The sequence below is a fragment of the Arvicola amphibius genome, chromosome 11 (genome assembly GCF_903992535.2).
Source record: "Arvicola amphibius chromosome 11, mArvAmp1.2, whole genome shotgun sequence".
NCBI lineage: Eukaryota > Metazoa > Chordata > Mammalia > Rodentia > Cricetidae > Arvicola > Arvicola amphibius.
The window spans coordinates 118287717-118305219 of NC_052057.2; the positions used below are offsets into that span (position 1 = coordinate 118287717).

Genomic DNA, 17503 nt, shown 5'->3' on the forward strand with positions numbered 1-17503 from the left:
AGTCATATAATATTGAGTTCGGTCCCTGAAACCTACCCCGAAGTGGAAAGCTGACAGTTGATTGCACAAAGCTTTCCTCTATTTCCACATTTGTGCTATGGCACGTGCAACCCTTGCCTACACATACACACCCGCGCACGTACAATTCAACATGTCTTTTAAGAAGCCACGATTTAAAATTTAACATTATAAAGGACAATAAATACGCTCTCGAGATGGCAACCATTCCAATAAATTTTAACTTCAAGTTCATCTAATTTGTCTTCCGGTTTTTCGAGACAGTTTCTCTGCAAAGCCCTGCAAGTTTTGTCCTTTTCCTAGCGACCTTAGTTATATACACTATCCTATTATATTTTATTGCTTTTGCCCAAATAGTTTCTGTAAATTTGGAACTCACAAAGCGGACAAGGCTGGCCTTGAACTCATAGAGATCCTCCTACTTCTGCCTCCCGAGTGCTTGTTTAAAGGTGTGCACACCAGTCCGCTTCAAGTTTCAATTTTCATAACTGCAATTACCGATTATATTCTAGAAGCCATAAGGAAACTCAAGGACCTGTCTATCTCCTTGAGAGGGAAGAATTTTCTATCAACCTAAAATCTAAATTCCAAGATTTTAAAAGAATTATTCAAATAATCAGCAAAATCAACAAACTTTTCAATAAAATTGACAATCAAACATGTACTTATCATATAGAAAACTAAAAGAGAGTTACTAAGAAAAAAACCTAATAGGACTATTAGTCGGGTCATTTTTTTTTTTTTTTTTTTTTTTTTTTTTTTTTTTTTTGGTTTTTCGAGACAGGGTTTCTCTGCAGCTTTTTTAGAGCCTGTCCTGGAACTAGCTCTTGTAGACCAGGCTGGCCTCGAACTCACAGAGATCCGCCTGCCTCTGCCTCCCGAGTGCTGGGATTAAAGGCGTGCGCCACCACCGCCCGGCTTAGTCGGGTCATTTTAAAGAACACAAACTTCAACTGCTTTTCTATAAATAACAAAGACCACCACCACAATAAAAAAAAAAAAAAAAAAAAAAAAAAAAATTCTAGGGCTGGAGAGATGGCTCAGTGGTTAAGAGCATTGCCTGCTCTTCCAAAGGTCCTGAGTTCAATTCCCAGCAACCACATGGTGGCTCACAACCATCTGTAATGGGGTCTGGCGCCCTCTTCTGGCCTGCAGGCATACACACAGACAGAATATTGTATACATAATAAATAAATAAATAAATAAATAAAATATTTTTTAAAAAAATTCTATTTACAGGAACATCAAAAGGAACATTCCCAGGGACAGCTCACAAAAGTTCAGGAGTTGAACACCATGTATTTATAAAGCTCATGCTCGGGGCCTGTAATCCTAGTACTTGGGAGATGGAGGAAGGAGCACAAAGTCATCCTTAGCTGCACAGCAAGCTGCAGGCCACCCTGGGCTAGGGAAGATGCTGCTTCAAAGACCTACAAGCCAGGCTGATAAACAGAAACTTGAACCCTGCTAAGATTCTCCACTCCCTGAGTCGGGGAGATGTTTCAGATGATAAAAGCATCCGCTGTACCTGTCTGGTTCCTGGAATACATACAAAAACCTGGATGCAGTGATGCAGACCTGTGACCCCAGCACTCATGGTGAGATAAGAAGTAGAGATAGAAAGATTGGCTCAGAGCACTGTGCTAGTTAGCCTGAGGTACACTGTCCAGCGGCAGGAACAAGCAGACCCTGTTTCAACAAAGTGGAAGGTGAAACTAACTCCCAAAGGCTTTAACCTTTCAACCTTAATATGACAGGAGCATGGGTGCACCCACACAGAATCTAAAAAAAAAAAAAAAAAAAAAAAAAAAAAAAAGGAAAGGCTCCATCACCAACGTTGAAAGCATCAGGAAAATTAAAAATGGCTAAAAAGCTTGCCCAGTATATCCCATATCTTTAGTTAAGATCAAATAAATAGCTGAGGCTTAGTCCAAATTTGTAATCCTCCTGCCTCAACATTCTGAGTGTTAGGATCATAGGCATTGTAAGTGTCAATGTAGCTGGGTGGCAGAGAGGTAGTTTAACTTGGATTGTCTTTAACCTCAACATGTGCTCTGTGCACACATACAAATTTATTTTTTTTTCTTTTTGGTTTTTTGAAATAGGGTTTCTCTGTGTAGCCCTGGCTGACTTCAAACTCACAGAGATCCACCTGCCTCTGCCTCCTGAGTGCTGGGATTAAGGGCGCATGCCACCATGTCCAGCCACATACAAATTTATCATACAGTAAAACAAAGAAATAAAAACTAACAAAGTTCAGTTTCTAAGTGGTTGTGAAACAACACAATTTAGATACCCACCCAAAATCCTACAAAAAATCCTACAAACTCCAATTGATGTACCTGGCAAACGGCTCAATCCCAAGAACACAAGTAAATGAGTACAAGCTCATTTCTGGCCAAAACACTCATATGCCTATACTCCCACACCACACATAGGCACACAGGTAAGGTTCAAAAAAATATAAAGAGCAAACTCAAATTGAGTCATTTATCTAAACAGGAAAGCTAAAAATATAAAAACACAAGGAAATTGTACCAAACTTTTGAACCTATGTTTAGATTTGATGTCAAAGGCGGGGTCAGAAAGGTAGAAATAGATGAACACACACACACACACACCCCTATATGTATCTCAAAACAAGTCACACCCTTTGGGCTGAGGAGGTACCACTATCAAGATGCTTGCCATCACCAAGAGGATGGAGTCCAACAACCAACACCCACATGATGAGAGACACATTCATGGTGGGCATCTGTAATCCCAGGACGGGGGGAGGCAGACAGGGTGGGTTCCTACACCTTACGGGCTAGTCAGCCTAGCTCAATTAGCAAGCTCAGGTTCATTCAGAGACCCTGCTTCAAAACTAGAAGGCGAAGGTGAGGAAGACACCCAACATTGATCTCTGGCCTTCACATGTACAAAAGCACACATGTGCATACACCCCGACACAGGGCATGGGAGGGGGAAGAGCCTGGATCTACAAAAAACTTTAAATGCAAATCTTTACTGTTACCTATTATTTATTAGGAGTGTGACGTCTACTGTAAATTAGCTATGGAGAATATAAGAGACAAGCATCAAGCCCTCAAACTATGCTTCAACTGCTGGCACAAAGCAAGACTGAGATTTTCATGTCAATGTCTCAGTCCTCACACACACTTGGAATGAATGAGTAACTTCTACACATGGTGAGCTCTTGGCTTCACTAGGAGAGGATGAAAGAGGATCTCACTCAACTCAAGGTGCAGATAGTTGGGGCCACATAAAAGTGGGCAAGGGGGGGGGGCTGGAGAGATGGCTCAGTGGTTATGAGCATTGCCTGCTCTTCCAAAGGTCCTGAGTTCAATTCCCAGCAACCACATGGTGGCTCACAACCATCTGTAATGAGGTCTGGTGCCCTCTTCTGGCCTGCAGACATGCACTCAGACAGAATATTGTATACTTAATAAATAAATAAATATTTAAAAAGAAAAAAAAGTGGGCAAAGGGACTGCGCTTGAACTGTGAGACACACCGTGGAGGAGAGGCCTGAAAGAAGGACTCTCATTCTGGAACCATCACCTCAGCACGATGGTGAAGCCAGAACAGTGGGCCGACACCATGGCTCCCTCTGTGCCAAGGGAGCCAAGAGCACGAGCCACAGGGTCCTTCCTTCTCAGAAGGGGACAGAGGTGAACACAGGCATTCACATTCGGCCAAGATGCAGAGTGGAGTGTACGATCCCAGAGGGGACATCCCTACCTCATCCCTCCCCGAAGCCTCAGGAACCATCACAGAAAGGAGGGCAGACAGTTTAAGAGCTAGCGATTGAGGGCAGGAACAACCTGCGCCTTCCTGCCACGACAGGCCAAAATCCAATCAAACATACAGACGACAAAGTTTTCCTTTAATAGTGCACGTATTTGGTACACAAAAGAAATCAGAAGACATGATCACGCTCTCATCCAATTGTAAATTCAATTGTCTCATGCCTTCTTGTCAAAACAGGGTAATAGTTAACACTGTATCTAAAGTACTAAAGTATTTTTTGTCTTTTGAAATAGGGTCTCTGTAGCCATGCTAACCTAATCTAAAACTCAAGGTAGATCACATGCCTCAACCTTTCAGGGTGCTAGAATTATTTTTTTTTAAAAAAATATCAAATTATCTTTATTTTTTTGGGGGGGAGGACATGCCAAAGTTCACGTTTGCAGGTTGTTTTACCAAGTGGGCTCTGCTCACCGGTCTTGGTGGCAAATGCCCTTATTAGCTGAGACAACTCAAGGGTCCAAGAATTTTGTCTTTAAATTTTGATTCTAGGCTGTCAGCTCAGTGATAGAACGTTTACCTTGCTTGTATAAAGGCCGTAAGGATCAAACCCAGCCCAGGGATTTGACAGCATGAAAGTTCATATCCCATTGTACTGATATTTTTATTTTAGAAGATTGGATGTTGCTATAAACTTTAGTGATACTTCTTTTGTATTTTAATAAAATAAACCTTGCCTGAAGATCAGAGAATAAAACAGCTGCACTAATCAGCCTTACAGAGCAGGCAGTGGTGACCCACACCTTTAATCCCAGTAGCCACACTAGTTTGCCATAGGAACCGGGTGTTAACGGTGCACGCCTTTAATCCCAGCACTGGAGAGATATATAAGATGGGAAGAGACAGCTCTCAGACACAGTCTCATTCTGAGATTCCTGGAGGCAGGATCACCATTTCGGACTGAGGCTGAGGTAAGAGCCAGTGGCTGGCTACTTTGCTTTTCTGACCGTCAGGTTGAATCCCAGTATCTGTCTCTGGGTTTTTATTAATCCTTCTTGTCAAGCACCTACTGCTTTACAAAACTGAAAATTGATACAAATAAAGAAAGCTTACTATTGGATAAGCAAAGGTACTGAAAAAAATTTTTAAACTGAGGATTAGGCTGGTCAGTGGTGGCACATGCCTTTCTTTATTCCTAGCACTCAGGAGGCAGAAGCAGGTGGATCTCTGTTGAGTTTGAGGCCAGCCTGGTCTACAGAGCAAGTTCCAGGACTGCCAGGACTACACAGAGACACTACACTGTCTTGAAACACCAAAAGAGGAAAAAAAAACCACTCTGACGATTAGAATTGTTCCTTATATATCCAAATTAGAATCACAGGCACAGATATAAAACAGATTCCCAAAATCTTCACCAATTACATCATTTTATAAGATGCAAGACAGCGAACTTTTGTTCCATCTCTGGGACCACACAGTCTCCAAGTTGTTCTTTCTCATATGCACCCTGGCATGTGTGTGTGCATGCATAATTTTAAAGAGATATAGATTTGGTATGGTAGCACACACCTGTAAACCCAGCAGTTAGGGAGGCAGAAGCAGGAGGATTACTGCCAATTTGAGGCCAGTGTAGATAGCACCGGGTACGAAGTGAAACCCTTAAAAAATAAAGGGAAGAATAGAAGGAAACAAGCTAACGAATAAAAAGTACTGACATTAAGATAAAGCTCCAAACCCCCCCAAGATTACACTCCTTCCATTACACAGTTCCACCTCCCAGGAACTGCCTCCAGCTGAAAAGAAGCAGAGACATAAAACATGCAAACCCTAGGAAGATACTGATCAATTTTAGTCTGGATTTGTTTATAGTATGTATTTAAGGAGCAATAAATACAAGCATTGGGATATTTAGAGCAACTGTATTTAGTATGGGCTAACATTCAACCTTAAAAAAACACAATCGCTCCTATTATCAGTTATTCTGTTTTGTGATTCATTTCCATGTTGTTACCACCTGATCATAAGGAGCAAAGAGCTACTACCCACGCGCAGTCCAAACAACAGGAGATAGAGCGGGGAGAGCTGAACTCACGGGCAACCTAAAGACCATGCTAGTCACATACTGCAAAATAAATAATAAATTTTGAGTCTGTCTTAAAATACCCTATTTGTCAGAGATGTGACCGGAAGCTGTGGCCGGCCATACTAACCTTCAGTGAGGGACACAATATTCTTTTGTGAACTCACACACTGGTTATCAAAGGAGTTTTTGTCTCTGCCCCTGCTGTCACTTCCTGTGGAGCCTTACCTGGGGTAGTAGGCTGTGTAGTTCATGAACAGCTGAGTGCCTGCCGGGTAGTATGCGGTGGACGGCTGCAGTGCCCGGGGACTGAAGAGCAGGGAAGGCTGATAAATGGCAGCTTCAGTAGGGATCACGGCTGCAGGAGCTGGGAACGTGTAGGAAGGAGGAGACAGGCCTAAACAGAGAGAGAGATGCTCTGAGCCAAACTGGTAACAGCTGCCACCTGTGTCAGCATTCGGGCTGTGGTTACTCTTCCACCTCCGTATCTGTGAAGATCACTCTCGTGTGTGTGTGTGTGTGTGTGTGTGTGTGTGTGTGTGTGTGTGTACCTACCTGTGTGAGTTAGTGTACAATACGTGCATGCAGGAGCCTTTGGAAGCCGGAAGAGGGTGTTAGGTCCCCTGGTACTGGATTTAGAGGCAGCTGTGAGCTGCTATGTGGGTGCTGGGAACTGAAACCAGGTCCTCTGCAAGAACAGCGAATGCTCATGATGTTGAGCCATCATCCTGGCCTCAGCTACACGTTTTAAATGAAAAAACCACCATTTGATTTTGTGGATGTTTTTACCCTTTAGTATGACATGAACCAAAGAGATTAGGATAAAAAGATGTACTATATATTATGCTAAAGCATGTATGTGTCACAGGAACTGCTCCACAGGGGATAAATAAACTGTAGATTATCTTCACCTAAAGGCAATCCAAAAATTAGGCTTTGAAGCTATTCTACACCTTCAGACCTATAAAAAAGTCCAACTAGTAAACAGTCCAGAGGAAACAGATACATGTCTTTCCCCAAACCAGCTGATAAAAAACTGGCTTAGCTGGGCATGGTGGTGCACTCAAGAAGCAGAGGCTAGGGTCATCGTCATGACTTCAAGGCCAGTCTAGTCTATGTATCAAGTTCCAAGCCAGCTACCAGGGTTACAGCATAAAACCCCGTCTCAAAAAAACTAAACCAAACCAAACCCCACATATACAAAAAGGGGGTCAAGTTTTTAACAAATGAAATCTAGGACTTAGAGTGTAGTTAAGTGGTGGGGTGGGTGCTCGGCCTGAGTTAGGCACTGGGTCCAATTCCTAGCAGAATGGGAGGAGGGAGAGGGAATTCCTCCATCTTCTAGCTACCCTGCATGTTCTGTGACATCACACTCCCTTACATTGGAGCTGCTCGTACTCACGAGCTTTCCCAAGTAGCGTGACTACACTAGCTAGACCATACGCACTGGATGGAAGACGGAGAGCTAAGCCGACAGAATCTGGGGTCAGCAGACTGAGATCCATTAGATTCTGTGACTGGCAGAGCCCCAAGAAGTAACTTCACAGGAAAATCTCCAAGACGAATCCTGGCTTTCCTCATTCTTAAGAGTTTCTCCTTCATTATGAAGAATACGATGAGCAGTTATGACCATGGACTTCTGGTTCAACATCTAAGTACGTACGTATGTATATACTTATCTATTACAGTGCCAGGGGCCCAGCCCAGCTCTGAGCACGTTAGGTAATTACATCAACAGCCCTTGAACTTTTGAGATAGTCTCATTATATGGCCCAGGCTGGCCTCAAACTCATAACCCTTTGCCTCAGCCTCCCCAGTGGTGGGACCCACATGTGTACAATCACACCTGGCAGTGAGCAGAAACTCCGCTAATGTGAGACATGACAAGCCTGCGAATTCTGTTTTCATGTCAGGCCGGTGGCACACTCAGCAACGGAGTACGTGAAGGGTCTAGGTTCAGTCCTCAGCACCACACACAAACCCCCAAGATACGAAGCACCACAGACCACTGTGTAGCTGTGCTCATAACTTGTTTGCAAAATCATCAAGAAACTCATGATGGAAATGCTACGTGCCATGAAGACAAGCAGGGGTTGAGCCTGCAGCTCGGCGGAAGTGTACTTGTCCAGCACGAGCAGACCCTCAGCCTCATCTCCAGCAACACAAAAATGGAAAGAAAAAACATATATTCTGTTTCAAAGCAAAGAAAAGTAAAATAAAAACTGACAAGCGACGAAAAGAGCCAGGCATTCCTCAAGTGGCAGTATGGCTACTTCTTACTTTCCCAAGAGAGAAATCACGTGCATCGATGCACAGGATATAAAATAAAGCTGACTGTGAAATTATGTTGATTTTTATTAGTTTGTCTGTAATTCTGAGCTTGGCTGCCCTGGAAATAGATATGTAGACCAGGCTGGTCTTGAACTCTGTGCCTCCCTGCTGGAATCAAGGTGTGCACCATCAGGTCCGGCTGACTTCTAGTGAATTGAGGTGCCATACGGTATTGAGACTTTACCAGCATTTCTTTTGCCAAATTCATCAAAAAAGTCTTTAGTGGGAAATATCAGCCCCATCATTATTTAAATTCTGTAAGTCTTGTGGTTGTGGTATAGTTAGGCAGTCACCTAAAGGTGGCAGCACAGAGGGGCAGAATACAAGCACACGTTCACCAAACTTTTCTGACTTTTAATGAAATCAACTCTTCTGCCACAAAGAAACACGACCAAATTTTAGGAAAAAATCTGATCTTCATTTTTTGAAAAGCATTAAAAGTAACCAAAGATGTAGAAACATATTGTTTTTTGGTTGTTTTTTGAGACAGGGTTTCTCTGTGTTAAAGGAGCCTTGGCTGTCCTGGACTCGATTTATAGACCAGGCTGGCCTCAAACTCACCTAGATCTACCTACCTCTGCCTCCTGAGTACTGGGATTAAAGGCATGCGCCACCATTCGCCCGGCTGCAGAAATATATTCTTAAAAAAACTGTAATTGAAGACTAGGTCGTCAGAAATACAATTTTACATGAAATAGGGATTTAAAATTCCTCCTTTGCTAGGTGAGAATTATGGCTCAAACCTATAGTCCTAGTAGTATTCAGAAGGATGAGGCAGGAGCATCAGTGAGCTCCAAGATAACATGGACTAAATACTGAGCTCCAGGCCAGCCTGGTAGAGAGCCAAACGCTGTCTCAAAACTTGAGCCTACAATAAACTGGAGAAGAAACAATGGGGAATTTGTTTCATGATATTTGATAGACAATCACTAAGGGATATTACGTTAATGTTACTGACATTTACAGTGATTTATGGACAGAAGACATTCAAGTATTACTACCATAAAGTATTTTTTTACACTCAATCATAATTTCTAAAACCTTGTTTCTCATTAACAATAAACTATTAGATATTCACCAACAGCAAGCAGCAGGTAAATAGAATTATTAGAGTTCAGGAATTCCAACGGGAAAAAAAGGATTAAGCCCCACCAAATATTCTACAAACAATTGAACAAGGTAACTGCAACAGATCTCTCTTTGCTCAAAATAAAACTCAATGCCTATTAACTGCCCACTCTGATACAATCCAGCAAACCAACCCGGTGTCATTTTCCAGTTATCTTTGAACTATTATCCCAAGTTTATATCTAACATGCAGGTTAAAAACTGCATTTTAAAAAAGGACTCATATTTGGAAACATCAGATTCCTTAGTCATTGACTAAACCTTGCTTCTAGACTAAGGGGGCTTATTCCTCTCCAACAGGATTCCAGATGGCTTGCACCCAGTTGCCAATGAGCAAGAGCACAGCTTGGAATTAAGCACTGATCCTGTGATCCAATCAAATGTTGGCTAAATCAATTACGCATTTATATATAAACGTAGTTTACTAACTTGCTCATTCCAGATAGCCTGGACAGCAACAGGAACGCTCTCCAGGGTATCATTTTGAAGACATAGTTGATGCTCAAAACAGTTAAGAATCCAAAATGGGCATCAAATCATCCTTCTTAAAGTTCAACGTGTGAAAGAACAGTGAATAAATAAAAAATAAAGGCAGAAAGGAAGGGATCCAGCCAAAAGTGTATTTTACCTTTAAATGCGTATTAAATTATCTACATAGCCAGGTTGCTTCCCAGAGTCAGTGCTTATATGGAGCACACTAAGCCTCAGAAACCAAACGCTTATCACTGGAAAAGCAAGAATATAATTTGAAAGGAGGTATGTGTAGCATCTCTAATTATGAGTGTCCACAACCAAGGTCTTAACTGATTACCAGATACTAGTGATTTCAGATGGGAAAGCCTTGTGTAACCACCTCGCCTGCCTCAGGAAGAACCAGGGGCACAGAAGAGTGAGTGACACAGACAGCAGCTTAAGCACCTACCAGCATACAGCGTAGAAGAGCGCCAAGACCCAAGAAAAACTTACATGGTAACTTACATGGCGGTGGGGATAAGCCATTTCGATTTAAAGTGCCCCCCATTAACACAAAGTTCATCTCCTCAGCTGAACACTGAAAGACTTCCACATATCTGTCCTTCATGACTTTTTTATGATACTTCTGCGCAGCCATGAATGCTCTGTCTGCAGACTTCATCTGGATAAAGGCATCTCCTGACGGGCGGCCCTGAGTGTGCGGGGAAGAGCAGAAACAAAGGAGGCTGTCTCCTTCAACAAGGAAATAAACGTCCCTTACAAAGCAAGTCAAGGGACCAGCACCCAAGTATACGACGTGTAGCCACAAAATCTGGGTGACAGTGTGATCCGCTGAAATCTGATTTGGGCTTCGTTCCCTAATCACAAGAATGGCCCACAAAATTTTGAAGAAAACAGTTATGAGAGACACGGTTGAAAGCGATCCCTTGGGTTTCTGCTAAGTTAGTGTCAAATTTACAGGGCTTCCAGAGGTCTCGCTCGCTGTGACTGCAGCTTCAGAATGGAGGATTATATAGTGGATTCTTTTCCCTTCTGAAAAATCCGATTAAACATCATTTGATGAGAAAAGCTAGTAACATATCCTCCGACAGGAAACTAAATAAGCCTGTGTTCTCCTTTGGCTCCGTCTTGCTTCCTCTCTGACTTGCCACATCCTTTCAGCTTGTCCCTCACCCCTGGAGACTAGGGTATCTTGAGGGTAAGTCGGGGATTTGCAAGGTATAACACTAAGTGGCTAGGTGCCATCTGCCATGCTAGGAAGCCAGTCTTCCCAACATGCTCCCACTCTCTCTCTCAACCGCTCTAAGAAGTACTTCAAGGTAGTTTTTGTTAACAGAAAATCCCCCTCTGGAAAAAAAAATTAAGCCCTGTTTGTGCTACATACATGTCAAACACCTTGGTAATATTTTATCATCTGAAGCACATTGGAGGGGGAAAAAAAGATGACCAGTTTATAGGGCTCTTTTTAGAGTTCTCCAAGTCTCCTAGGAAACATTTATAATATTATATGGTTTTACAAATGATTACCATGCAAGTTACCATAATAGTCACCATACCAGGGAAATGAGCAACAAACCCAGTCCACGATGGAAACCCAACATCTACCAGGCAGATCAGAGCCATCAAAGGAGCATCTTCCCCCCAGGTCATGGAGGTCAAATGAGAGGCAAATCTGTCTACTGTTGTTAATCAAAGGGTAATGACCCCAAGGTTATTAGAAAACAGTAACTTGAAAGAAATAATTCCCTAGTGATGCTGAATAGTGGAGCCACCCACTGGCAAAGTGGACTATAAATTGTCAGATTTAAAAGGTGTGTGGCTTACACAGACAAAATGTTAGAAGAACATGTACTAGTGTAGAACGCTGTACAAGGGCTTGGAATTTGTGACTACTTGTACCCAGTAAGTAGGAAGATATTTACAAAAGTGAACAAACCCTCAAGTGGGAAGACGTGGGTAATTAGTAGTCAGAAAAAAAAATGAGTATTTCCACTCTACGTCTGCATTCCGTCCATTAACACTCTGAGAAAATGCTTGTTATCCAAAATTAAATTCTTTGCTTTTAACAGACTTGGTAAGTTTTAATCTAGTGCTACTTAGTCTGTGAGTATTTGGAACTCTGTGCTGCTTGAGATGGCATAAAGACACCAGTTGACTGTCTGGCACCTAGCAGGATTAATTTTGTTTGTTTAACCAAAACTCAAGGAGCACCAAGCAAGTAAGTTCTTCCCGGCTTAGGGAAGAATTCAGTCTTTTATAGAAAAGCTTCGCAATTATTCCTGGATGCGGCTGAGACGAAGATCCACACCTAGTGCTACGGAGTGCAGCTCTTCAGGTCTACATTCTACTGAGTGCGAGTGGACGCCTCACACGTCTGTGGGTGTGAAGGGTTTCAGAACACTGGTGTGCTCTGTGCTTACATCTGGTCTGTGACCACTCACACCAGAACTGCGGAGTTCAGCAGCTACAACAAAAAAAGCCGGACACACTCATCATATACGGATAAAAAATGCTGATAATGGGACAGCTGTACTCCAACGATCACACTAATAGCAGGCGAATTTTTTTATTATGCATACAACATTCCTTCCATGTATGCTTGCATGCCAGAAGAGGGCACCAGATCCCATTATAAATGGCTATGAGCCACCATGTGGTTGCTGGGAATTGAACTCAGGACCTCTGGAAGAACAGTCAGTGCTCTTAACCTCTGAGCCATCTCTCCAGCCCCTTAAGAGTATGTCTTAAAGATGTCTTATACGTACAGCTAAATCTTCTCTTAAACACAACATAAAATTTTGGACTATTGTACTTATATCTTAGTAGAGGGGGGCGCTTGACCCCCCAGAACAGCAAACCCATTTTCCAACAGTTAACTTCTTTACCTGGTGGTTCAACACCATGTGAACCCCATGCGTCCGAATATCTGTGGAAAACTCCCCCAGGAAGTCCAGGATGTCCTCAACGGTGGCAGCATAGGGAAGACCTCGCAGACGAATACAGTCTCTTACATTTGTGGGGGGCACAAACTGCTGAGGTAGTACCGGGATGATGGGAGGGTTTGGAAGTGGAATCAGAGGGGCCGAAGAGAATCGATTCAACACCTATATAAAAGGCAAAACACAAGGGACTTAAGAGTCTTGCTGCTCCTAACCTGTCCTCCATAGCACTGCTAACCTCACCAAGAATCCTGTTAGACCTGCAGGCCCTAGTGAGTGTGTTACCAGCTCTAGGGCCTAGTGAGTGTGTTATCAGCTGTATGGCATACTGTAGAATACAGGAGGCCCTCAGTCAAATCTTCAAAAGGGCAAGGATGCAGTGGGGTATACTCATGTCTCCACGATACAACTATTACAAATATAACTGTTTCTCATGATCCTTTAGGCGATTGATAAGGGCAAGGAAGTTTGAGAAGCCCTGATGAGGGAGGGGCTCATGTGTCTCCTCTGGGAAAGCGTCACGCCCACTTCTGCCAAATACATGAAGTAAATTGATGCGTGGAACTACACACCTGCGATCCCAGCCTTCAGGAAATAGATGCAGAAGGGCTGCCCATTAATTTAAGGCTGGTCTGCTATATATAGCGATTTTTTGTTTTGTTTTGTTTTTTTTCGAGACAGGGTTTCCCTGTAGTTTCTAGAGCCTGTCCTGGAACTAGCTCTTGTAGACCAGGCTGGCCTCAAACTCAGAGATCCGCCTGCCTCTGCCTCCCGAGTGCTGGGATTAAAGGCGTGCGCCACCACCGCCCGGCATATATAGCGATTTTTAAGCCAGCCAGAGCTACATAGTGAGATGCTGTCTTTAAAAAAATTAAATACAAGCCGGGCGGTGGTGGCGAAAACCAAAAAAAAAAAAAAAAAAAAAAAAAAAATTAAATACAATAAAATAAACCAAGGCACATACTCCATATAATACAATGTACTTATTAGGCAGTGTCTTTCTGGGTAAACATATTTAAAAAGCTAGACATATGGCAAGATGTGGACTTTTGTGGTAATTTATTCAGCTTCATTTCACGAAGTACATTTAACATACAGTGATCCCTTAATATTATGTTCACAGCCCAACTCTGAATTCTTAATAAAGAGAATGGCCTCAGGAACCACCTTGCCAGTTTTAATTTCTTTCCTATGTCTATGTGATTTCTATTTAGGAAGTTATTTAATACATGAATAAATACACCCTCCCGGGAAAGCCTGCACCCACCTGCTGCACTTCGGCTGCCGTACTCCTGAAGAGCTCGATGTATCTTTTACCCAACAAGTCCTTATGCTTCCGCAGGGCGTTCTGAGCGTACTCCTCACAGGCAAAGAGCACAAAGGCATCTCCCGTCGGTCTACCATCCGGATAGGTGACGAAGAGGATGCCTTCCTTTCCCCCGGTGATGGGGCAATGCTGTCCGAAGAAGGCGACCACCTCCTCCGCGGTGGCTGTGAAAGGGAGCCCCCGCATGCGGACGATGACCTGATTTTCCTTGGAGAGGAACTGAGCTACCTCATTGGATGTCCCTAAAGAAAATGAATATTAGAACACGCAGGGAGAAAGAGTTAAGATAGCAACATGAACAAATTTAGAATGGCAAAATTCTCAACAGGTTGTGTGTAACGCCGGGAAGCAGAGCCGGTACCTTCCCGTCAGGAGGCGCTCTACTGCCGAGCCTCCTCCGAGGTCTCTGGCAGTGTTCTGAATTTACAGCTAAGATTCGCACCACCACTAGGTTCATAATGATAATATCCTAGGACTCAGGAGTCCCTTCCTGCAGATCTGAAACTCTTCCTGCAGCACTTTTCTAAAGCACCCCTCTTGACTTCGGAAGCTGGCCACACAAACCAGAGTGTTCACCTGTTCTTTCTTCTCACGGAGTGCCAAGGCACTGACACATGGGTCCCGGGTGGGAATCAAGCTCAGTACTAGACTGTGTGCCTAGTGCACGTCTTTGATTTCTATGTCCAGCTACACAACAACAAGGCACAAGCCCTTTATCCAGAACACCGACGTCACATCCTGGCTATCCTGTCTACCAGGGCATGACTTTACTTAAGTTTATGCCTCAGTTTCCCCATCTGCTAAGTTAACTCCGCAAACTAGGAGAATGAATTAGAATAATAAAGTACATTGTATTTATAATTGCTTCATTACCTTTAATTAAGAAACTTTCATAGAGAATAATGAAAATGCAAATGCCCAGTTCCTACATTCACCAACTCTGCTCCAATGCAGCACGGGACAGTAGTGCATGTGGAAGCATGCACTGAAATGCACATCTGCAGTTCCTGCTAACACCATGTCCTCTTAACAGACAATGCTGGTCACACTAGGCAGACAATAAAACCCAGTTCATCTGTCCCAGTCTGTAGTGTGTTTACCATCCAAGTCCAGGGCACAGAAGAACCCAGCAACTCCAAATACACCAGCTATGCCCCGTCCATCTCAAACAATGCTGTGAACTTCAGACACTTAAGGAAAAGTCAAGTCTTAAACTCTGAAGCCTTAGGATTTACCCAAAGAAAGTAGCAGAAAAGAAACATACTAGAACATCAGAGGAAGAGAATCCTCTTGTAGGAAGTCTGACAACTAAAAAGATTTACTACTGCTGTATAACACAGGACTTTACATTTAAAGGACAGTCACCCTAGCATAATCTGGCACCTTGTCAAAGTCTATTGAAGCCTTCAGTTCTAAGATTCAGCTCTCCTACTTTTAGAGACCCACCCTAAAGAATAGTACAAACATAAAACTTTACAACATACTTAAAAATAAGCTCCAGGAGTTCCATAGGGATGTACAAAGACATGGTATACAAGCCGGGTGGTAGCGGCACAGGGGCACACGCCTTTAATTCCAGCACCCAGGAGGCCGAGGCAGGCGGATCTCTGAGTCTGAGGCCAGCCTGGTCTACAAAGGACAGCCAGGGCTGTTACACAGAGAAACCCTGTCTCAAAAACCCCAAAACTGTTGTAAACACAATACTATGAATAATTAACATTAAAGAAACTGAACATGTGATGTATAGAATGTATTAAAAGAAACAAAGTTTTAAAAACCACATGAACCAAATAACAGAAACTTACAAAGTAGATGTCTATAAACTACCTTCAACAAACAAACGAACAAACCAGCACAGCATGGTGGCTCACGCCTCTAATACAAACACGGCAAGGCAGAGGAAGGAGGACTCCCTGGAGTTCAAGGCCAGCCTCGTTTACAAGAGCTAGTTCCAGGACAGGCTCAAAGGCCACAGAAAAACCTTGTCTCAAAAACCAACCAAACAAAAAAACCTAAAAAAGATTTTTTTTTTAATTCCTCTATTCTTATTTCTGTGAATACCACATATCTGAAAATACTAGACCTGGACGTGATGACCCAAGTTCAATCCTCAGAGCCCACACATAAAGGTAGGAGAGAAAGAACCAAATGCAGACAATTATCCCCCCAAATTCAAGAAACTGCCATGGGCTCTTTTCCATCTTCCTCTCAGAGAGGCAGCTTCACTTCTGCCTCTCTTCCCCCTTCTCTGTTTCTCTCTCTGTTTCTTTCTCTCTCTCCCTCTCTTTCTCTCTCCCTCTCCCCCTCTCCCCTTTAATAAAGCTTTATGGCTATATAAAAAAAAAAAAAAAAAAAAACCGCCATGGTCTTGAGCACTGATGAGTTCAATAACGGAGAGAAAAATCTAGAAATAGACTTGTAATAGCCTCGGGCACTGCAGGCGGCTGCTTCCAACAGGTCAGAAACATTTCTCTCAAGAACTGCCCTTCTCTCTGTATGTAACTGTACGTGAGTAACCCTTTCACCTTTATATGGTCTTATTCTCAATAGCTATTTAGCCATAGATTTGCTCAGGCAAACATTACAGTCCATCAAATTCACCAGCAGTATGGGATACTTCTCCCTATTTATCAACCAATCCCCAGGTTTTACTAGGAAAGAACCATTTATGGTCACAGAAATCCAGGCGCAGTGTGTGCACAAAACCTCAGGTTATCAATAAAGTATGTACTATGTAAGAGCAACCCACCTCCAGCAATCTTAAGAAAGTCTTCACCCGTTGCTTTGTAAACCTAAGAAAATATAAAGAGACATTATAAAACCATTTCTAAACCACCCATCACACGTTCGTGGTCAAGTGCCGAGGTCAGGGTGTTGGGGCGTGACGCGTACCTCGATGTACCGGTTCCCCATGTGATGTTTGTGCCTCTGCAGGGCTAGATCTCTGTGCTCCTCACTTACAAACCTAACCAGTGCTTCTCCGTTCCTCCTTCCCTGAGCATTCAGACAGAGTGCCGCACCTCCCCTTTGAAGGAAACAAAACAGAGGACAGGAAGGGGGGGGACATTGAGGACACACGATAGAAAACCCGCTACTCCTCTGGGGTTGGGCGAAACAAAGAGAAACCAACTTGGCGATATTGAGTCCTTTGAAGAACCTGGCGACGTCTTGATCCGAAGACTGCCAGGGCAAGCCTCGCGCCCTCACGACCGTGTTATCATCGATGAGCTCCATCTTGCTGCTGCGAACCAAACACAACGTCATGTAGCCTAGTGGACGTGAAGCAGGCTGCGTGGAGACGGGGGGAGACCTGCTTCCCTTTGAGAACAGACTGACTTGCAGGTCCCACTTCCCCGAACCCTCACAACTTGTCTGGAAATGGCACAAAAATCTGCCATCAGACAGAAAGAGGACTGTCTGTGTAGGTCCAGTACAGCTAGCTCATCTAGGAAACCG

General features: G+C 43.3%; 1 protein-coding gene across 1 annotated transcript in view; it reads right to left on the reverse strand.

Moving 5' to 3' along the window:
- Esrp1 (epithelial splicing regulatory protein 1) overlaps nt 1-17503 on the reverse strand; it is a 55583-nt gene that overhangs the window by 15798 nt on the left and 22282 nt on the right. Inside the window, exons 7-13 of the mRNA XM_042055980.1 lie at nt 17178-17288; nt 16940-17072; nt 16797-16839; nt 13988-14289; nt 12667-12885; nt 10274-10472; nt 6077-6245 (exon numbers count right to left, since the gene is read on the reverse strand). Of these exons, the coding sequence (XP_041911914.1) occupies nt 6077-6245; nt 10274-10472; nt 12667-12885; nt 13988-14289; nt 16797-16839; nt 16940-17072; nt 17178-17288 (1176 nt within the window). The remainder of the gene's footprint in view (nt 1-6076; nt 6246-10273; nt 10473-12666; nt 12886-13987; nt 14290-16796; nt 16840-16939; nt 17073-17177; nt 17289-17503) is intronic.